This window comes from Vicugna pacos, chromosome 12, assembly GCF_048564905.1.
Source record: "Vicugna pacos chromosome 12, VicPac4, whole genome shotgun sequence".
In the NCBI taxonomy this organism is placed as follows: Eukaryota; Metazoa; Chordata; class Mammalia; order Artiodactyla; family Camelidae; genus Vicugna; species Vicugna pacos.
Window position 1 is genome coordinate 22227305 of NC_132998.1, and position 23667 is coordinate 22250971.

The 23667-nt window shown below is 37.2% G+C and overlaps 2 protein-coding genes and 1 long non-coding RNA gene across 8 annotated transcripts in view; 2 read left to right on the plus strand and 1 right to left on the minus strand.

Moving 5' to 3' along the window:
• Positions 1 to 20101, plus strand: part of LEMD3 (LEM domain containing 3) — a 73403-nt gene extending 53302 nt beyond the window's left edge. Inside the window, exons 11-15 of one of the 4 annotated variants that reach the window (XM_072973015.1) lie at positions 1487 to 1592; positions 1725 to 1803; positions 5251 to 5351; positions 12053 to 12194; positions 20019 to 20101. In XM_072973015.1, coding sequence (XP_072829116.1) covers positions 1487 to 1592; positions 1725 to 1803; positions 5251 to 5282 — 217 coding nt within the window. In that variant the 3' untranslated portion in view covers positions 5283 to 5351; positions 12053 to 12194; positions 20019 to 20101. Of the gene's footprint in view, positions 1 to 1486; positions 1593 to 1724; positions 1804 to 2027; positions 4216 to 5250; positions 5352 to 11058; positions 11245 to 12052; positions 12195 to 20018 lie in introns of those variants that run through there. The other 3 variants (XM_072973016.1, XM_072973017.1, XM_006205821.4) reach the window with 3 other exon arrangements.
• Positions 186 to 23269, minus strand: LOC107033662 (uncharacterized). Its single transcript, XR_012078426.1, has 8 exons — positions 22714 to 23269; positions 21154 to 21200; positions 19526 to 20585; positions 11871 to 12090; positions 5257 to 5359; positions 4062 to 4169; positions 870 to 930; positions 186 to 569 (listed from the first exon to the last, which is right to left on the minus strand). It is a non-coding gene; the product is annotated as an uncharacterized lncRNA (long non-coding RNA).
• Positions 23208 to 23667, plus strand: part of MSRB3 (methionine sulfoxide reductase B3) — a 158099-nt gene continuing 157639 nt past the window's right edge. Inside the window, exon 1 of one of the 3 annotated variants that reach the window (XM_072973019.1) lies at positions 23208 to 23399. Coding sequence is in view for 1 of the 3 variants with exons in the window: in XM_072973018.1 (XP_072829119.1) it covers positions 23309 to 23399 (91 nt within the window). In the remaining 2 variants the exon portion in view is untranslated. The remainder of the gene's footprint in view (positions 23400 to 23667) is intronic. The other 2 variants (XM_072973018.1, XM_072973020.1) reach the window with 2 other exon arrangements.

Consider the following 23667-nt stretch of genomic DNA (forward strand, 5'->3'; position numbering starts at 1 on the left):
TGAAAAATCTTTTACTTCTGAATATCTAACTACTGAAATGTTATGTTTTTCTCATTTCTTCTTTTTTGTTGAATTTTAAGCAAAGGTTTCATCAAAAGACACAGATGTATAATGATTTGTAAAACTTTTATAAATCTTTGTATTCCCTTTGAATCCCCATAGCAGATAAATGCTTGAGTTAAAGATGTGATGATAAACAGTATTCTTTATTAAATGTGTAAGTCATGTCTGCCACCCTTTTTTGCCTCAGTAGGCGATATACATAAAAATATCTGCTATTTTAAAGTTTCCAACCCCTCATTGTAAAAAATTTTCTACAAAGATGTACATACTTTCCCTTTTACAAGACCTGCCCACCTGTTCATGCAATGTTTGAGAAGCTTCTCTGTCTGTGTAACTGCAGCAGCACACGTGTCTGGAGAACAGCACAGTCAAAGGGGTTGCCGTAGAATCCGTAATATTTCACACATGGGCTGTAATAATAGTCTTTAGAATTTGCTTCCAAGAGCCGACTGCTTGTTTCTCTGATGGTAGGACAAGGCAAATTCTGTTTTGTTTTTCTTTTAAAGCTGACAAGGGAAATTGTATTTCATATAAAATAGCCATAAATCCCATCTAATAACTCATTTATGTCAATAAATAGTTGATATGGTGAGATTCCGAATAAGTGACAGCAAACTTGGAAATGTGAGGAAGCACTAGGTACACACACACACAAGCACACACACACACACACACACACACACACACACACACTTCCTCCATTATGCAGGGTTAGAAATAATTAACAGTGTGGTGGTCCCTCCATTGGGAGTCTTACGTCATACGTTAGGGATTAGGAAATCAATGCCAGTCCAGTATTTTATTACCTGTTGTGAAGATTTATGATTTAAAGTGTAGCCACCTTTTCTTCTGCCCCACTGTCTATATCTACAAGAAAAACAAATGTGCATTACTGTAGCGGGAAATCTTTCATAATAGTAAAGTGACTTATTTGTGCAAAATGTTTGTCTTATATCACTCTTCCATTATTTTGGAAAAGAAAAGCTCAGAGTACACTATTTACTAAGAATTTTCCTTAAGTTTAGGAATTTGAAAATGTCATTAAAAATAATATTTAACTTTACAAGTTTACTACAACTCCTTAAAGTGCGTATTAACATTCGTCTAGATAGAAAAAAGAGATGACTCTAAGTACATAAACACAAAAATGACAGCACATTTGTTCTGCTGTGGTGGACTGATCCTTCATTGCCTCAGCTTGTGCATTTTTACACTGGAAAATGAGACCAGGGCTGGGACTTATGAATACTAGTATTTTTTATTCTACCTACTGCTAGCAGCAAGCTTTTATTTGCTATTAGTTTTAACAAAGTGTGGTTTTTAAACTGTCCCCATTCTAGTAGGTTATATATGTTATAAGAGACAGAAGACTTCTTTCTGAGTAGGAATATGGTTGTTGATTTTTATTTTCATTAATTTTTAGGGAAATAGGGGATCAGTGGCATTTGGCAATTCAAGAAGCAATTTTAGAAAAATGCAGTGATAATGATGGCATTGTTCACATTGCAGTAGACAAAAACTCACGTGAGGTAAATTAACTTTTACTATTGAATTCTACATTTTGGATTTGTTGCTACTAAACTAAGACTATTTCTTTTCTTTCTTCCTTCCTTTTTTTTTTTTTTTTTTCTTTTTTTCTTTTTTTTTTTTAAATACCACAGGGTTGTGTATACGTTAAATGTCTGTCTCCAGAATATGCTGGGAAAGCTTTTAAGGCATTGCATGGCTCGTGGTTTGATGGTAAGAAATTTGAGTATTACAAACATTTTGAAAAGATGAATTATGGCTTACTGTTAAACTATACCAGATTTTAAATTAAAGAATTTTGGATTAGCATTTTTAGAGTAATAATTTTAGATTATTTTATTTGTGTTTTATGTTTATATGCATTTTCCACAGTTTGTTTTCTATAAATATTAAGCACATTTGTATAGATCTAAAATGTTATTTTTATCTTACAACAGGAAAATTGGTTACAGTAAAATATTTACGACTAGATAGATATCACCATCGCTTTCCCCAGGCTCTTACTTGCAACACTCCCTTGAAGCCATCAAATAAACATATGAACTCTATGTCTCATCTTCGTCTTCGGACTGGCCTAGCCAATTCTCAAGGAGGTTCCTGAAAAGACTTTCTTCCACTCCTAGGACTGTTCTTTACAATAGGAAAATTCCTATTTGGCTTTCTGTCTCCCTTTTTAAATGCTTTTTGTATGTAATATTTTTATTGACTACAGCTCTGTTCGAACGTTCCAGAAATATTAAGGTTTCAAAGGGACTTAGCAGTGAGGCAGCAATGCTGGGTAGATAGAATGATTGTTTCATTCAGTTTTTGGAGCTCGATTAAGCCAATGCACTTAAAGTTTTGCATGAGGAACATTGACCTTATTAAGCATTTTCAAATGTGGTGGTTGTATTTTTGCACCAAGAAGTGTTTGGATAACCACACAAAAGCATGGTGAAAAGGCTTCTTGTATTTCCATAATTTCCTGTAAACTACTGTTGTGAATTTTTGTATACAGTCACCTACATAGTTTCTTACAGGCTAATGTGGTAAAACTGTTCATTTCCCAATTTAACTTTAGGTTTCTGTTGCTTGTAAGAGATTCATTTGCTACAGCTGGAATTTGGGAAAATTAATTTCGGTTTAGTGGTTACATATAAGTATCAGTGGATGTACATGTACTTAAACTGGCTTTTGTATATATGTATAAATGCTGGTGATGGCGAAAGTAGTCTTGTTTTGTGAGGATGTCTGCATTAAAGCAGTAAAATAAGCTCCCTATTTTATTCATAACCTAATGTGTATATATATGTATGTGTATATATGTGTGTATGTATATATATATGTATGTGTCTATGTGTATATATACACACACACATATACATACGGCTGTACTATCATATAGATCAAACAGCCAAACACCTGGAAGTATTAGATACAAGTTTAAAATATCTTTTATAGGTTTTATATAAAAATGTCTGAGTATGATTTTGTTGAAAGTTCGGATACCAGTTGTAATGGGTTCAGATTTATGTGAGCAATAAAGAAGCAATTGGCAGATGTTGGAAAAGTATTTTGTGAAAAGCTGTATTTATTATAAATGCTAGGGCTATGACATAGTACCAGTGGGATTAAGTCATTTTCCCAATCTATTTATAATTTAATGAAATGTTAGCTTCCCTGTTATATGTCAAGTTTAAAGCAGGGCACGTTGTTGCAGCAAAATGTGTATTTGAAAAACTATATTTGTAATTTTAGGTCATGAAAGTTTGCAGTATAGTAAATGCACGAGGTTACTTTGTGCCTCGGTATTTACTTTCTTTCAGTAAAGTTAGGTTATTACTGTTTATATGATTTCAGATTAAAATAGTTATCGAGCAAAGTTTACTTGTAATGTAACAATTGGCTTTTTTAAAATAACCTGTTGATACGTCATTGTCAGTCCAAGTGAATATGTGAAACAGCTGGAATTGTACCAATTTTAATTTTGTTTAAAGCTCAGTTTCCTTTTTTCTTTTTTCTTTTTTTAAATTGTATATGTGTTGGGTTTGCAGCATGAACTTGCACAGTTAATGCACGTTTTCTGGTTAAGTAAACATGATGCACACTGTTCTGTAACAGAAAACCCTATTGTGCCTTACCTATGTGCTTTTGTGGGCACCATGTTTATGAATAATAAAAATGATTTGTTAACTGAAAAGAATAAATTTAAAATTCTCAGTTTATGTCTCAGATGCTAAAGTGTGAAAATATAAATATATATAATATATAAAATAACCAATCTTTCTGTATTTTATGTGCATCACAGTGATTTATCTGAGCTTAGTGACCCCATCTTGTGACCTGTTGGGAGAGTGAATGTAAAAAATAGTTGTGGCATTTTAAAAGGTCGCCTTGATGCAGATGCATCTTTTTCTTGCTTCTAAAACATATTCCATGTAAACATTGTACATTTATTACTGTAATATAAACTATTATGCAGCTTATTTTACCTGAAACTCTTAAGCCGACCAAGATCCCTCCCTGCAAGACAGATGGGAATGTGTATAATAACTAGATATTTGAGAAGTTCTGAAGTTTGATGTAATCTGTTACTTGTCCTGTTAAAAAAAGGAAAAAATTCTAATTAAAATTTTATTAGATTTTTTTAATGTGTCTTGGCTTTTAAAAAACTTTCTAAGTGCCCTGTGTCTTTATTTATTTTTTAACCAGTAAAAATAGGTGCCTTTATTTTAAATCTGTTTGGATATCTGTAAATACATATATGCTTATAAAAATGGATAAAGACCGTAAAGTTAATTTTACCATCCATTCCTTGGCATTTCATACTTTATGAAAATGTCTTTGAGACAAACATTTGAAAGTTAAAGTGGGGCAAGAATGTAAATCAGATGTATCACTAAAGCACTGCTTAGTTGAGCTAGACATTTTTTCATAGCAAGACTTTCTCAGAAAGGAAGCTATTCTTTTACACATTCTGGCTCAAACTCATTATAAACAAACAGTTACGGGCTAGTTACTTTGAGTAGCATTGGTTTAGGTTTTTGGTAGTTTAGTAAAAAGATTAGTCAGTTATAGACTTTTATTGATTGCCAGCATGTCAGGCACGGTTATATATTAGTGATGTAAAGATAAAAAAGGCATGGCCCGATCATTAAGATGGAAGAACACAGGGCCGATAAAAGATAGCATGGAAAATCGAGAAGAAAGCAGAATAAATTCTGAGAATATAGAGAGGTACCTCATGCATCTTAATAGATGGAGAAGACATCAGGGCAGATGAGGTAACATTTATCAAACACTTGTTAATTAGTATAGATAAAATGATAAGTCTCCTTTCCTTTAAGCTCTCAGGGGAGCTTCTGTTCTTGTGGTGGCTCCTAAAAATTATTGTGTGGAACCTGAGTTATTACAAAATCCATTTTCATGCTTGTTGGTCTCTAGATTCCTGAATATCTTGTGAATATTGAAGCCTGATATTGGACTTTGTTATATTTTCCTTGTGTGATTGTTCACTGTTTGGATGACAAGTTGTGATTTCCAAGTGAACAGTATTTTGATGTATCATGTGCCCAGAACATTTTCTTTAATAAGATTGACCTTACAATTCCCACTCCTTGCTCCTAGTGACATTACGTTACTGTAGGTCACCTACATGGCTTCTTCATCCTTTTTTCCTAGACTTACCTCAGCAAGTCACTTCTTCCAGATGACTCAACAAAGGATGCTAAATCAAGCAGAATTTTGGCAGCTACTCTTTTGGAAAGGATGCTCAAAAACAGGTACTTAACTGAAAATTAGAAACCAGAAGTTGTGGTTTAAAGAAGCAGTGTCCATGATACTCATTCTACTGGTCTAATGAGCTTGACTAGCTACTGCCTTTAAGCCCCATTGGAGAAACTTTATGACTGAAAATGCATCTTTTTTTAACTTTGGAAATTGTAAATTCTTATTCTATATTCAATATTTTGCTTCTAATTTTTCTTAAAATTTATACATGATAAAAATGCATCCTGACAGTAGATTTCTATACCTCAGAACCTCTACTAGGGACAGGAGGATAGACTCATTTTGTTGATTCTTAAATTTTAAAGCCTGTGTACTTATTTACAGATTTACTGTTTCTTCTGGAAGGCTATCTAGGCATAAAAAGCACATGAAAAAAGACAGCTTAATGAGAAACCTATTGCATATAGAAAGTACAAGCAATTTCTTATGGTTGAATTACTGAGTACAAGACAATAGAGACAGGAAAGGTAGGTAAGGACTAGATCATGAAAGTTTTGTAGGTCACATTCTGAAGTTTGGATGTGGGTTGTTAAAGGGAGATCAGGTGAGGATTTGTTAGGATGGAAAATGGAGAAAGGATTTGAAAAATAAGAAACTTGATGGGAAGGACTTGATTAATTGGATATTGAGAGAGAGATTGATGTCCAATTTTCTAATGTGGGAATTCTCAACAGTCACAGCATTTGGAGAATAGGTGATAAGTAATAAATTGGATGGGAAAGATGATAAATTGAATCTTGGGGTACTTTGAGTTTGAGATGCCTGTGTAATATTCAGATGGATGTTACTGGCAGGTAATTGAATTTCCAATCCAAAAAAATTAATGTGGACATTTTGAGAATTCAGTAGCTCTTTATGTCCTACTTCGTAATAGCCAAAACACAACTTGGTCTTCAAGACCTGCCTTTATCTAGACCAGTGCTGTCCAATATTAATAATGTCAGCCATGTGTAATTTAAAAATTCCTGATGACCACATTAAAAAAAATAAAAAACAGATGAGATTAACCTTAATACATTTTATTTAACCATATATATATCCAGGATATTATCATCTCAACACATAATCAAAGATTTTATTAAGGAGCTATTTTATATGCTTTGGTATCTAGAGTATACAGCTAGGGAGATCCTGTGTTGTATGACTTAACAGAGCTAAAACTTGTATAGTTCGTCAGCTTACTGACACCCCATCTTAACTCAGGTGCTACATTTTCATTGAAAATAGTTGGTCTATATTCAGATTTCATAAAATCTACAGTTTGAAAAAGTATATTCACATACCCAAGTTCTTCCAAATATACCTCAGGTTTTCCTATAACTGAATCAGTTATCGGTTGTTAATTCAAAATAAAACTTAAGTTATTTCATTGTACCAGCCACATTTTGAGTGTTAACCAGTGTGACCAGTGACTGCTGTGCTGACAGTGCTGGTCTAGAGCAATCTGTGTCTCTCTGGCTAATGCCTAGTCCTCCCCCGGCCACTGTGCACCAGCTGAACTGCATTGCTTGTCCTTCCCCTCGTACGTAGCTTTTGCTTGATTCTGCCTTTACTGACAGTGTTCCTATTGTTACTTTTGCCTGAAACACCCTTCATTTCCTACTTCTATATACCCAAATTTTACCCATCCTCTAGAATCCTATACACTCTTCTAGAGATCACTATAGACTTCCTTTTGCCAAACTAAAAACTTGTTTCTTTCCTGAACTCTCAGCACCACCTGGCATAGCTGATCATTACCTCCCTTTTTACTTGGAAATTTTTTATTATGAAATGATTTACACATATTAGGTTATATATGAAGTATATATTTTACTTACATTTTGAAGTACAACATCATTTAAGACACAGAACATTAACTCTGAAGCACCTTTGTGTCTATGATGCTTCTATTTCCTAACTCCCAGATAAACACTATCCTAAATTTTGTGTTCATAATTCTTTATTTTTCATTATAGTTTTTCCACACATGTATGTATTTCTAAATACAGTGTTTCCTGCTTTTGACTTCTCTGTGAATAGAATCAAGTTATATGTATACTTTGGTGACTTTTTTTGCTCAACATTGTTTTTGAGATTCATTTGTATAGATGTACATGTAGCCATCATTTATTATCATGGCTGTATAGTATTCTATTATAAAATACACCACAATGTATCCACTCAACTGTGGACATTTGGATTGTTTCTAATTTTTTTAATATTATAAACAAAGTAGTTAAGACTGTTCCTTCTTGAACACTTTTCTAGCTGCACATATTCAGCTTTCTCTAGGTCAGTGATAGGCAAAAAGTATAGTTCTCAAATCAGCAGTATGAACACCACCTGGGAACTTGTTAGTCCAAGAAGATTTGGGGCCCCACTCCATACTTTCTGAGTCAGACATTTTGAGTTGGGACCTAGTAATCTGTATTTTAATAAACCCTGAAGGTGATCCCAATGGCACACTCAAGTTTGAGAACCTTTTGTGAGATTAATTTGCATCTCCTGATTAGATTTTTGGCTTACATATTCTTTTTGAAATACTTTACTTTTTAATACTTTTTTTCCTGTGACACTTGAGAACTTCTGATGAGGAAGTGGTTTACACCTAGCCAAAGGTGGTAGACTCTGAAAAATACACAAAGAAAGCCTGTCACATGTACTCTAATTTAGCTAAACCCTCAAGGCTCTGGCAAAGCCATAAACTGAAACTGTTTTCTTTGGTGATAAAGTCAGCCTGCTCAAAGATAGTCTGCTTAGTTAGCCTAACCTTTTGCTAGCTGCCAGCTAATCAGTTTATTTAAAAACTATATAAACTGTTCCTAAACTGTCTGCAGTTTTTCCCCTCCTTTTTCATACCTTTTACTTTTTTTTTTTTGCTTTGATAATTTTTTGATTGTCTACCTCATGTGGCTAAATTTGCATACAAGTAACTAACTAAATATTTCTGAGTTATTTTTTTATACACCACAATCTTGTCTTTTCTCCTACTTAACTGGTTACTCCTTTTCGGACTTGTTTATTCAGCTTGCTAACTTGATAACCTTCATTTAGATGACTAAAGGCTTTTCACATTTTACATACCAACACAAAACTCTGATTTCCATGCCTCATTGCCTCCAAATTTACTCTTCTAGTCTTTCCTTTGCAGTGACCACACGTCAGCTGTCTTAAGCTGAAAACCTAGGAGTTATTCATTTCTCTTTTTTCAACAATTTCCACATTCAGTTATTCAGTTAGACCTTTCTGCTCTTCCATATCAACCTGTCTGCCTGTTTGTCTATGCGTCTGTCTGTCTATCTTTCTAATTGCCAATCTATCCATGCCCTTGATACCATCATTTATATCTTGCCTGGATTGCTACAAAAACTTCCTAAGCTGGTGTCCTTGTTTCCTGCCCAGCTACAATCCATTTGCCATGCAGACTCAAACTTGTCTTCAAAACCATATCAGAACATGACCTTCCCTAAAATAAAACCTTCCAATGATTCCCATTGCATTTGGAATTAAATCTGAATTTCTCGTCTTGGCCTGCAAGGCCCTCTGCAAACTGGCCTATGCCCATCTCTTCAAGTATTTCTTCTATCAGGCCTCCTTCACTTAACTCTCTACCCACTTCATACATCATACTTGTTCTTTCTGCCTGGAATACTGTTCCCCTGGGCCTAGATCTTTGCTTTTGATGTGGTCCAGTTTAACTACTTTTTTCTTTTGTGCTTGTATTTTGGGTTCTAAGAGCCATTGCCTAATCCTAGGTCATGATAATTAACTTTTATGTTTTCTTATGTGAGTTTTATTATTTTTGCTGTCACGTCTAGGTCGTTGATCCATTTTCAGTTAAGCTTTGTATAGTATGTGAGGTAAGGGTCCAGCTTCATTGTTTTATATGTGGATGTCCATTTGGGATGTACCAGCACCATTTGTTGAAAAGACTATTCTTTCCTCCATTGAATCATCTTGTCACTCTTGCTGAAAATTAGGTGACCGTAAAAATGAGGGTTTATTTCCAGACTCTCAGTTCTATTCCATTGGTCTGTATACATATCCTTACGCCAGTACCACCCTGTCTTGAGTATTATAGTTATGTAGCAAGTTTGAAATCAGGAAGTGTGAGTCACTTTTTTCTTTTTCAAGACTGTGTTAGCTATTCTGGAATCCCTTGATTTTCCTATGAATTTTAGGATCACCTTCAGTTACTGCAAAGACACCAGTTGGAGTATTGATTGGGATTGTGTTGAATCTGCATGTCAATATAAAAATGGGAGTATTACCATCTTAACAATATTAATTGTTCCAATACTGAAAATAGGATGTCTTTCCATTTATTGAATGTCATCTTTAATTTCTTTCAGCAGTGTTTTACAGTTTTCAAAGTATAAGTTTTTTACTTCTTTTGTTAAGTTTATTCCTAGGTATTTTATTTTTTATGCTATTATAAATGGAATTTTTTCAAAAATTCTTTAGTCTGTTCATTGCGAATATACAGAATACAACTGATTTCTGTACACTGATCTTAAGTTCTGTCACCTTGTTGAGCTTGTTTATTAGCCCTAAAGGTTTTAGTGAATTCCTGAGAATTTCCTATATATGAAATTGTCATCTGCATGTAAAGATAGTTTTAATTTTTGTTTGTGTGTTTAATTGTCCTGGCTAGAACCTCTAGTACAATATTGAATACAAGTGGTGAGAGCAGATACCCCTGTCGTGTTCCTGCCTCCAGAACTATTCTGGAACAGAACTCCCTAACTGTTGTGCCATAAATGGTTATAAGTGTACCAAGATATTAGCCTTTAGAGTGGCAACAGGACTTGGAGTGGCAGGCTGTTAAGTAGCCTCCTGCATCTAACCAGGGCACTCTACAATGGTTATCCTTATCTTTCAGTGCCATGAAGTTAAAAAAAAAAAAAAGTTTGGAGAGCACTCTTCTAATGAGAACATAAATCATATTATACAAACATAGTGTCATTCATTTTTATTTAGGGAAGAGAATAGACTGTAGCAGATAGTGGATAAGGAGGCAGATTAGACTTTTTCTGACTCTTTGAATTCAGTTCTATTTTCATGTTAGATTTTATGTCATCAATATAAACCTGTATGATATGTATGATATCTACATTAGTTTCAGCCTTCTGTGTTTTTACTTGTAAATAGTCCTCTACACATACCCAGATAAATTCCAGGAGGAATAAAGAGTTAAGAAATAGTCATAAAATAACTAAAAGAAAAATCAGAGGAAAGTATTTCATAGAGGGTTAAGCACAGAAACAAAGAAACACATTTGGTTGTATTAAAATAAAATGATCAGTACATCCAGAAGTCTTAAGAACAAATTAAAAGACAAGGAAATGGTAAGATATTAGCAACATACATGATTTGTAGTAATACTCTACAAGTAAAAATTATCCTAACATAAAAAGGCTAACATCCCAATAGAAAAATAGTCAAATGACATCAGGAGATGATCCACAAGTGAAGAGCTGCAAATGGCCAATAAATACATGAAACAGTCAGCCACAGATACAAATGCAAGTTAATCAACAATTGAGAAACTTTTTTTACATATGAAATTTGACACAGTTTTTTTGAGTGTAGGGAAAATAGCCCCTTTACATTAATGCTGGTAGTTGTGCACAGTGATGAGCATTTCTATAGGTCGATTTATCAATACATTAAAAAAGTTTTACTCTTCATACCCTTTGACCTTGTTTTAATTTTTAGGAATTTATTCTGAAGAAATTATGAGAGATGACATGAAGATATATGGAAAAGATATTCATTAGACCTTTAAGCTCTGATAAAATTTAGAAGCAACTGAAATCTTACAAAATGAGAAAAAATAATGGATTATGGATTATCGTAAGGAATCATGAAAAATCATTAAAATAATGTCTGAGGATTATCTAAGATGTGGAAAATATAGTCTATGTGCTTCTTAAGTTATATAATCATTATTTCAAATATACTATATTTCATCTAAGATACTGTTAGTTGGAAGAGGCACCATTTTCTCTGGCACTAAGTAAGAAAGAAAACAATAAAAATAACACCAAAGATGTGGATTCTGATAGATGAATGTCCTGGCATAAAGCTAGGACAACCTCACAGTCAGGGTAAACGTCCCCTCTGGAAGGGGACAGCAAAGAAACCAGCTGGTCTTCATTCATACTGTGGTTTCAGTTCCTACCACCAGCATGGTCCAAAAAACTACAAGCGAAGGGACAATTTAAGTGTTCACACTTGGTAGTTTCCCCAGATAAAAGCTAACATCAGTTCTCTGGTAGAAATGGGACTTAATGCAGGTAGACAGCAGTTTTTCTCTTTCTTAACTTTGACAGTGATTCTTTAAGGTCTCGTTTATTCAAAAAATAATTTGTGTATCAGAGTTGTTAAAAGTGAAAAATGAATGAAAGGATATCATGTACATACAACTGGAGAGAAACACGCCAAGATTTAACAATTCAATATATTGGATTACATATATATTTTACAAAATTTCTTCACATTTATTATATATATTAGAATATATTTACCTCAGGATTCCCATAATTGTCTTTACTTGATTGTCTTAATTTGATCTTTTCTGCTAGTGTATTTTGGATCACTGCCAACCTTTGGTAATGAAGCTCAGACATTTTAGACTTTTCATAAGTTCAGCACTTTGGGAAAGAGCTATGTTTATTTTGCCTATAGCTCTATGTTCTGTTACTGTTAGCAGGTGTATGAAAGGTCTTCCAAAACCGGATTCCTGCACTGAGAGAGAGGGAGAAAAGGAGGAGCAGTTTAAGAGTACAGCCTCTGGCCTGGCACCAGTGCTCAAATGTCACCTTTGACATGTCCTGGTCCTGGGACCTTAGGTAAGTTACGTAGTCTTAACACTCAGCTTCCTCATTTTTAAAACAGTGATTACTATGGAGTTAAGAGGATTAAGTGAAATCATGTAAAATGCCTGCCATATAATATCCCTGTCACCATTTCTAAATCAGGCTCTATGAGACTAACTACTTGATAATGTGATTTATTTTTAACATCCCTTTCCTTTTCATTGTAATCACCCTTAACAATGCTCATGCGTAAGAGAAACCTTGGAAAATCTATAATCTCTTCAGTGCTTCCTTTTTTAAATGACATATTTCCTATTCCAGCAAATGGAAAAAAGGAATGCATTCTTGATTAGTATAACCATGATGCAGAGATCAAACAGAAAAAGAAAATTTATAAGGCAATCTCCCTAAACAGAAGCAAAAATCCCAAACCAGCCAAAATGGTCATCAAGCCAAATTCTGTAACATCTAATAATTACACATCATGACCAAGTTGGATTTATTCCAGGAATGCAGGATTGGTTTCACTTTGGAAAACCAATGTAATTTGTCCCACCAACAAAATAAGTGAAATTAACATTATCATCTCAAATAGAGGTAGTAAAACCATCTGATAAAATTCCACATCCATATAGCCTTTCTTACAAAGTAATTCTTAGCAAAACTGGAGTAGAAAGGAACTTCCTAAATCTGATAAAAGATAATTACCAAAAATTGTAAACATCATATTAATGGTGATTTCTCTGGTACATCCCTATTGGGTACAGTTTTGATGCCTAGAAATTTTGATATTTTCCTTTATTTCAAAAACTGGTTGTTGTTTTATTCACTATTAAACTATTTTTGTTCTTTTGAAACTAATGTATCTCCCTTTTTATTTGACTTTGAAACAGTATGCCTTGCTAGTCATTCATCTCTCCTAAACTGCTCATCTTATTAGTTTTGCCCAACTATTATGTCCAAAAATTCTTTTTATGCTCAATGCTTCTACTTCAAAAAGGCATAAAATCTAAATGTAAATTTCTTTTTCTCAATGTGAGTCACATTGAGATTAAGATCTCGAATTATCATTACTGGAACTAGGGTAGTATCAATCATCAGAGTGATGTCAGCCTGCCTGGGATGGAGCAGTTGCACTTCACCAATGCAGGATAGTAAATCTTGAAAATATTTGTCCACAATCAGTACTATGTTATTAAAATGTCCCTTAATGTGACTCTAAACCCACAGGCTGGTATAATCATTAACTGTAGGAGTTTTAGGAGTTAATTTTATGTGCTATATATCTGCGATCTTTGTATATGCCTGGAAGATAACGGGAGCAATAGAGGTGAGTGAGAAGCAGACAGCAAGGGAGACTGCTGCTGAGCAGTCATGTGGGTTGTTGACTCCTGCTCTCACATTCAGAGAGCCAGCCATGAGCCTTGTTGCTTGATTCTGCTATTCATCATTATGAATTATACATTTTTCACACATAAATAAACCACATTTCAATATGTCCTATTTAAATAAAAGCGTATTTTCAAAAATTATAATGTATCATATTTAAATAAAACAGGCTAATTGTATAAATTATCACTGTCATTTTCCACTATGCTTTAATAACACAGAAAAATCAAAATAGCTTTTGTTGGTTTTCCCCAAGGACTGCTGAATATACCTAAAACACATCATAGTTATAAAACAGAAACTTATATATGGAGATTGGTGGAATAAATATTGCCCTGTGTAGATTAAATGGAGGAGTATGCTATTTTCATTATGTTTAGAAAAAGAAATCTATAATAAAGTACAGTAAACTCTTAAGGGGTTTGAGCTACATGGGTCCACTTATACTCAAATTTTTTTTGGTAGTAAAGACTACAATACTACGCCTTCCATGACTGGTTGAATCGGTGGATGCAGAACACAGATACTGAGGAACCAAGTACAGGCAGGGCTGACTAGAAGTTAAACTTGGATATCTGACTGCTTGGAGGGTCGCCGCCCATAACCCCTGAATTATTCAAGGGTCAAGATGTATATCATAAAATATATTCTAGTATTAAGAGAGATTGGTACAGAAAATTCCTACTTACCTGGAGTAATTTTTAAAGATATGCTTTGATAAATTTAATATTCCACTTACCTCTGAATCACAAGCTGATCCAAAAATAACCAATTTTCAAGGAATACAATAAAATATTCACAGCACTAAAACTATGGAGAGATTAATCATTGATGACTCAGGAGGCAGCTGAGAATCTTGCAGTGCCTCATTTCAAAACTTATTATAAACCAAAAAGTCTAGTTATTTGAGTTTCCTGTAAAGGTTATGAAGGCTGTGTTATATATACTCACTTCTTTTCCTGTCATCCTTTCCATTATCCTCTCCAGTTGGAAAGTAGACATGAAAATTATTCTAGTTACTCTAAACCAGAATTTCTCAAAGATCTCTGGAGAGCCTGTCTTAGAATCATTTGAGGTCCTTGTTAGAAATTCGGATTCCTGAATCCCTCACCAGATCTGAATCACTGTACCTGGGAGAAATCCCAGGACAGTAACAAGTTCTTCAGGTATTCTGATATTTAATTTTGAGACCCACTGCCAGATGGCTTCTGGATCTGAGATATCAACCGAGGGAGAATTATCAGTACAGCACCTTGCATGAATGTTGATACAGGGAAAAAGTGACAAAGATTAAAATGGGTGTGCTACTTCCCACAGAATACAAGAACAGGAAATAATATGTTCTGCCATCAGACCAAAGGAATTTTAGAGGCAAAGTTGGAAATAGTTCAGAGCTGTTTCATTCATATATGTTTATATAATATCATTGCTTACTTAATGTGTAGATTTTCCAGTGTATTTTTCCTTATTGATGTGAAGTGAAACTAAATTAGCTGTGCTTCATTTGATTCCTTTGGAAAATGTTTTTATTGTTTTAATGTTTTGCTTTTACTTTAGACACTCTACTAAATGTCTCTTTAGGTTTTCTTTCCACTAATTCTTGAGTTTTCAGAGCTTTGGTTGTGATATAGTTACATGTTTTTATTAACGCCAGCCAATTTTACTTGTAGTTCTAGTTGTAATTGTTACCACTAGGAACAGAATATAATGGTTTTTAGAAGGAACTAACTTTTCCGATTTTTATTACATTTTATGCAACTATGGAAAGTTAAGTGGCTTATGGGTTTATTTGGTCTATTTGAAACATATGTAAATTCTAACATATACAAATTCTTCCTTAAGCGTCTCCCACCTTCCCCTTCAAACCCTGCTCCTTCTGCCCCAGTTTAAAAGTCAGCGCATTTATTGAGCACTCATCACACCAAGGGGAGTCACAAAAGAAGAATCTAGCCTCCCTGCTTTTCAATGTTCTCTGTGATTGCTGAGAATTCAGTCAGTATCCAAGTCCTGCCAAGTCTTGCTCCATATCTCTATCACCCCCAAATTTGTAAAACTCACTTGTGCTTAGGGGCAGCCTTCACTAAGCCATGGGCCAATCCCGAGGTCTGGCCTTACTTTCTCCTCCACCTGTCCTCAAAATGCTCCCCAGAGGTGTGGGCTGTGGTCCTTTTTCCAGCTTCACTGTGGGCTGTTCTTGGGTACTGTTGATCATCAGTTGTGAATCTTAATTTGTCCCTGTATCTACCAGAGAAGTGAGTTGAAACCAGACCCCTTTCTCCTTACTATCGTGACCTTTCAGCCTCCACAAAGTGAGACACTAGGGCCTGGTAAAGGTAATTTCAGAACAGAATTACAAAGTAGAAGAGATAAGCGTTGAAGTTTTGCAGCTGTATTTTGAATTTTCACTTGCATTGCCCAGGAGATGATAAGACCTTAAGGGTCTTAAGTTTTTAGACAGAGAAAGTCACCTTGAATGCTCCTGTGTGTCCTGACTGGGTTTGTAATACCACCTCAAATGGATTTCCTTCTTTGAATCTTTCAACTGCTCCTACTCCTCCACTGAAAGGGAACTCACTGTCTGAACTCCTTCCTTCCCACTCAGCCATACATTGTCTAATCAAGTAAGGCCACAGGTTTGGGCTGGACAAGGAAAAGTCTTCCTTGCCCAGTCTCACACGTGCATGTGTGTAGGTGGGGGTGATGGATGGATTGTGGGTCCTCTGGTTCATGTTTCTAATCAAAAGTGTTCTCCCCAGGGCAACCATGAGCTGGTTGGTGATTCTTTTGCTGGTTAGCTAATACATTAAACACATCCACATTATACTGGGTGGTATAAATTTATATATCGAGAATAGCATATAGCCACAGTATTAGTAAGGCTCATGCCCTGGCTGGGAAATAAATAGATCTGTAAAGAACTATTTGACATTTTTATTGATCTATTCAGGATCCACAAAGAGCTGGACTAGCTCTTAGTGACCTCATTTCACAGTCGAACACATTGTTTTGTTTGTTGTTTCAGAATATGCCTCAGAGACGGGGGATGAGGGTAGGAATAAGTTCACCAGTTTCTCTCTAGGGTTGCCAGGCTTGGCAAATAAAAATACAGGATGTTCAGTTAAATTGGAATTGCAGATAAACTATGAACCACGTTTTAGTGTAAGCATGCCCCATGCAATATTTAGGATTTACTAAAAAAATTATTTGGTGTTTATCTAGAATTCAAATGTATCTGGGCATCCTGCATTTTATCTGGCAACTCTATTCTTACCATATCTCCGTGTGCATCTCTAGGCTCACTGCTACCGTCTTAGACTAGGGGCTCTCATTACCTCAATCTAGGGTTTCTGCATCTGTGTGGGTGGCCTTCCCAACACTGCTGTTGTCTTCTGATCTGCCCCATAGCCTGCGACACACTAAATTTCTTTTAGATCCTACTTTCATTAAGTTTCTCTTCCACACAAGAAATTACAATGACTCCTATTGTTTTTCAAAGTGATTTTCAATCAGTGCAATTTGTATACCAAGTTGTGTGTGTGTATACTTTTTTTTTTAAATCAAGATCTCAGGTGTCTTCAAGATATATAAAGAACTGTGGCTTATACTAAGAAAAGGGGGTGAATTTAGAAAAACACACCTTGCTTCAATCATGACTTTTGCTTTAGACATCAGCAGTTTGAAAGCCCCCTCCTTATATCATTAAGCTTCCACCATCATCTTGCACAATAGGCAGAGCGGGAATTATTTCACTTTAAAGATAAGGTAACTAAACTCCAGAGATGTGAACTGTAGTCATGCACGTCTGTCACATGGCATAGCCAGAGTTTGAACAGAAATCTGCCAACTGCAAGTTTCCTTCTCTCTCCACTTTTATGACCACCAGCTTTAAAAATGGTACAAGCAACAATTGTATAACACTACAAGCAACAATTGTATAACACTTCAAACAACAGTCTTAAAACCACTTGGTATATATTTGAGCCTCCCAAAGGTTCCTCTTCATCTCTGAAGTTATGTCCTTATTTCCACCTGTCTGGTAGACCATGTCACTTAGCTGTCTTTCACACACCACAAATATTGCGTGTTTGGCCATTCAACTTATAGGGATGGCTTTTCAGAGCAGTCCCAGTGGTGCAATATACCTGCCTTCCAGTGCTGCTATTTCCCAGTATCTAGACAGTATCTTTTAGGGTAAGTTTAAGAGTCGATTTATAAATCACACCAAAAAATCAGTTTTAATATCTTACACCTACACATTTAAAAGCATAAAAAGGATGTAACTTTGGTTATTCATCTATTCTATTTTGGTTCTAAATAATTCTTGTCTTTTTCCACAAAGCAAATACATCCTAAGTAAATAAAAAGCTCCATTTGCCTTCTAGGCCTCCATGCTGGGCTGATTTTCCTACTACCTCTGTAGCCTTTAGTGGCCCTACTGGCTCTTTTTTTTTTTTATCAATCCAAGGACTTCTCATGGTTTAAATATCATTTCTGTGCTTCCTGCAGCCCAGACATTCCTCTATCCATGCGATTTTCATGAACATTACATGTACTTTAGATGACCTGGAGGAACATTATCTTGTGCCTCTAAAAGCCATTCCAAATTAAACATGTCCAAAATTGACCTTCTAACATACTGCCCCACCACATACTTGTAAGTTATCCCTTGCTTAGGAAATGGCAGTACTGTGGTACTCAGCCCCCCAAAAAGGAAGAAAAAAGCATAGAGACATTCTTCACCTCTCTTTCTTTCACACCCTACATTTGGTCTATCAGCAAATCTTGTTGACCCCTCCTCCCAAAATTATCTGCAATTTTATCACTTTTCACCACCTCCACTGCTTCCTCCCTACTCCGAAATCACCATTACCTTTCACGGGGATTACTTCAAGGACCTCCTGGTCTCCCCTTCTGTCTCTTACTCCCTAACAGAATAGCCAAATTTACTCTGTTAAAGTGTAAGTCAGATCATGGTGCTCTTCTGCTGGAAACCCTGTAGTAGCTTCCCATCACTCATAATGAAAGCCAAAGTCCTTGTAATAACCCATAAGGCGCTACACGATTGCCTCTGGAGCCACATCTCCTAATGCTTCCCCTACGGGGTCCCTTTTCACCCTCTTCTCTCCATCCGGCCTCCTGGTTGGTCCTCCTACAAGGCAGGCCTGCTTCTGCCTGGGGCGTGGCCTTTTCACTTGCTGTTTCTCTCTCCCAAATACCCTCATGGCTTCCTTCTTTTTTTCATGTCTTTAATGTTACTTCCTCAACACTTTCAGCAACCTTCCCTGCCCTATTTCTCTTATTAGCAGCTTATCACTGTAGCATACTAAATATTTTACTGGCTTATTGTTTATTGTCTATCCAGCATATAGTAAGCATTCAAGAAATATTTGTTGAATTAATGAACGAATGAATGAATGCAAAGATGATTTTCCTGTGTTGAAAATATTTTTCAAAATGCATTGTATATTTTGATGGCAATTCTAAAACTGGTTTTCGCAAAATAGCTTGAATAATCGTGTTGTGTAGCCTTCTAATCTGATTACTTCGAGGAAGTTAAAACTTAAAAGTATATTTGAAACATAGTTCCTATTAGTAACCTTGGGTATAAATATAAAAAGCAAATTTGAAGAAAATATGTGTTGAAAGGATTACTAAATCTGAATAGACTTCCTTAAGAGCTGATTATGAATACAAATGTAGGCCTCTGAGCTGTGAAGAGAAACTATGAGTCATTTCAGATGGAGGAAATCATATCAGATAAGGCTTAAAGGCAAAGAGTGACTTTGTGGTGACTGAAAGTTAGTAAGCAATAAATAAAAGTAACTAGTATTAGTTCTAGATTGACATTTATTAAGGATTTACCATTTGCTAGCATAGGGCTAAGTACAAAGCATCATGAGTGGTAGGTACTTTTATTTTTTTCCATTATACAGAGAAGAAAGAATATCAAAGCTTAGAGTAATTAAGTAACTTACCCACTGTCTCAGAAGCTTTATCGGCAAAGGTAAAACTACCGCAGAAGTTCCTGAAGCACTGTTTTGGAGGGCAACATTCCATTTCTAAGGAAGCCCAACACAGCCAGGGTTTTCTCTGCCACTGGATCAGACTGGAGCCACTTTGGATGAACAACACATGAAGGTGCTGGTTGGCAGTTAGAGATAAGTTGTGCAAAAAAAACACACCTTCCAGCACTGGACACACACACACACCATAGGTGAGATGCTCTCGATATAAGTGCTCAGGAACAGAGACCAAGTGAAAGTAGAATCAAGTCTTCCATCAGAATCTTCCTGTCTCAACTAAAAAGTATTCTCATGCCTCTCCCACCCCTTTATTCTGTGTGTGTAGTTGATTTTGCATATACTGCTTTATGTGGTACAATCTTGCCAAATCCAAGCAGGTCTAGAGAGGATTATTTAATTCTCTGCAGTATCGAAAGTCTTGTTAAATCTGTATTACTTGTTGTAGGATATCCACAGCCAAAGCTGGTAGAATCAGGCAGCACATCAATCATGGAACTACAATCTTCAGATCTCTCCAGAATTAATCAACAAAGGGAATGGCCTCAACTGTGTAAAATTTAAAAATACCATTTGAAAGGCAAACCATTTTACCATGAAAAGAAGGTTTTCCTGCTCACTTTAATTCAGCCTTTCGTTTAAGAGTCCTTGTCATTTCAGCGCACTGGTGACTGGGGGCTGGAAGGGTGTTATGGAGGTAGAAATCCTTTTTCAGAATCTGGGGGGAAATGTCTGGTGTCTCCCTTAGCCAGTCAGCATTGACTCTGTGTCCCTCGTGTTGCTGAGAAGAGTTCTCCTCAACTCTCTTCCCACTCCAGCACCTTGAGGCGTAGGGGCGTGCTCCCCTCAGTGTAAAACCGTTTCTCAGCAGGGGTAAGAGTGACGACATTCTACTTCCCAGTTCGGGAAAGCGGGATTTGGGGCGTTTGGATTGAGTGTAGTTAGAAAAACTTCCTTGTTGAGTGCATCTCTTCCCAGATCTGCCGCAGAGACTCAGGTTGGTGAGAATATTGACCTTCACATAAATTGGGTTTTTGTTACAATTCAGGCCTCCCTCCTCCAGATCTGGTTGTTTAGTATTTACTAGCAAAGCACTGGGTTGGGGAAGGGATGGCATATAGGGACAGAGGAAGCCGTTACCTCCTTTGGGTCCTCTGTCTTAAAAACAAACATTGTTTAAAGTAACATGTTAACATGATTGTTATTAAGATTATAATGACAAAGGCATTGGAGAAAACATTGTGAAATATATGATTTAAACTACAAAGCTCATAGGAATGTGGTCAGAGGGTAGTGGCTTTTATGTTCCTGGTACCCCTCAAAGGCACAGGTCCCCACCCCAAGGCCCACAAAGGATGACCTGACAAGCTAGTTAAGTCGCTGGTCTTATTTCCACATGTATTCTTTGCCCCTACTTGAGGTAACCTGAGTGCACACCCGTTACTTAACACCACAAGAGCCCAATGAATACAGTTTTTGAATACCCTCTTTTTTTTAAAAAAGAGAAAAATGGGACAGAGTAGTACAGTAAAACGAGTATATGTGGACTGTGGAATGAGGTTTGAGTTCCAGTACTAACTCACCTCTTCCTGGTAGCATAATTTACTTAGGTATGCCTCAGTCTCCTGAGCTGTAAAATAGGGATAAAAAGTAAGCTCAAAGATATTTGCAAGAATTAAATGAAATACCATGTATAAAACAACTAGCACACTGTCTGGTACTTACCATGTACTCAGTAAATTTTTTTTTCTCTCCATTCTTTAACATATTTATTCAAGCCTTTAGAACAGCTGCTGGTATTGCTGTAAAGTTATCCAAGCTAATACAATTAATTAATCTGTCACTTATATTAACATGCAGTTGTGGTATTGCATTCTTTATAATTTTATGTTTTTGTAATTAAGGTCAACTAAAATATTTTAAATGTAGCCAAAATTACTAGAATCCTTTGAAACAAGCTTTTCTCTGCACTTAGGGAGGTCCTATATGTCATTCTACAAATGGCAGTGCTCATTTTACTTTTGTTTTTAAACAAATATTTAAACTATGAGCAAAGCGACATGTGGGGGAAGTAAGAAAAAGTGATGCTATGTAGTACAAAATTTACAAAAAAGAGGAGAGGGAGGGGATACTTAAGAGGTTCCTAAGTATGCCCTTTCAGATACTCAGCTTCAGGTAATTAAACTGAATAATAATGCCATGTGTCTTTTAAATCCCTACTTTATTGTACTACCGTTTATTGTTAGTTTACTTAGGTCATCTGCCCTTCGTCCCATTATCACTGCTAGTACATGAGGGTGAAATCTGCCCATTTGCCAGGAGTAATTCATGGGATGTGGTTTTCTCAGTACCAGATGATTTAAGGGGAGCCACTCGCAGATGGAATGGTTTTTGGCATATGGGCCTTAATACTTTGCCAGAATTGAATTGGTTTTGAAATAAAAGTTTCTGATTTTCAAATATAGCATTTTCAAACAAATAGTGTGATATACAAATTACCATACTTTAGTTCATGTTAGAATAATTCACACTCTAAATCTGTTTGACTTTTGCCCCTTAAGTATTTTGCATCAATAAATCATTTCTGTAGCATCTTAAAAAGGTCCTAAGTAATTACATAACATCCTACATCTCCAGGGCCTGTTCCATTAGAGCAAGTAAAACAACAAAACAGTAATTAACATAATTATGTCGTCTTGGAAACGCTAAGGGTCATTTGGACTTGACGTCTGGAGGAGTTATCAGTGCCAAAGAAAAGTCAAGCAACTATTGGCTTAGGCCTGTAGTTAAACATCTGGGACTGACATTTTTGGTCATCAGGTAGCACCTTTTGAATAAGCTTGCCCTTCAGACAAGCTACTATAAATGCAAAACCAGTGTAAGGGGGATGAAGAGAGGTAGGCGGTGAAAAGAACGACCGATCTAAAGAAACATCAGCCTTTAGCTAGTGTGAAAAACTATTGTCACTCAGCCTGCCTCAACTCCATACACGGTGTTCAAATAAAAGTGTGGGCAGAGCCACTTTGTAATTTTGGCACACACCCACACACCCACCCGCCCCTGGCGTAGAGAGCCCACTCACGTGGAACGCAGGAGGGTGGTTTTATGTGTAATGCCTGTTCGTTTAGTATAGGTTGGCTCACCTGAGTGTATGCATAACTGGCAGCGACACTCCAGCCTCTCCTTCCCACACTCAGAGCAGCACTTTCCAGATCTTTTTATCCCCTTACTCCCAAAGCTCTCAACTGATCAGGGACATAGCAAGAGTCTTCTCAAACCCCTTTTTATGTCTTCCCGCGGGTCCCTGGCTCGTTGTCGGGTCTCCTCGTGGTAGTTCCTCTCTTTTCTACCCCTACAGGGGTCTTAGGTGAGACTGGTGGGTGGGATGCTCGGCTCTGCAACTGGGCCCCCAAACTGGAAAGGGATGCCCTCTGGCAGACGGATTCCACCTCCCGGTCGCGCTCGGCGACCGGCAGCCTTGGGGCGGCAGCGGAGGAGGAGGATTGGGAGGAGGAGGAGGGAGTTGGCGGCCGCCGAGGCCCGGGCAGCGGGCCCCGTCCGCGGCGGGCGCGCTCCGCGATCCTCCCTCGCTCGTCTCCTATGCTCATATTTGGACTCGGCCGCCAGTGCCCAGGAATTTCCCGTCATGCCTCCCGCCGCCCTGTCCGTCGCCCGGAGCCGGGGAGGACGGGAGGGAGGCTCGGACAGCGGCGGCGGCGGCGGCTCCCTGGCCCTTCCATGAGCCGGCGGTGGACCCTCCCGCGCCCCCTCTCGCTCTGCCTCTGCCTCTGCCTGGCCGCGGCCGCGGCGCAGGGAGCTGCTCAGTCTGGTGAGTTCGGGCTCCCGCCTCGCCTCGCCTCGCCTCAGCCTTTCTCCCCGACCCTGCCGAGTTGAGGTGTGACCCCGACCCTAGCTCTCCGCCGAGCGCCGGCTGCGCCCCCTTCAGCCTCCTGCGGGGAGCACCCCCTTTCCTGAGCCGAGGAGGGGCGCGGGCGGTGACGGGCGGGTGGAAGGAGGTCAGGGCTGGCGTCGCCCCCGCCGACGGGAGGCGTCTGGCTGCCTCGCTGACACCTTATCCCGTCCCGGAGCGAACCTGA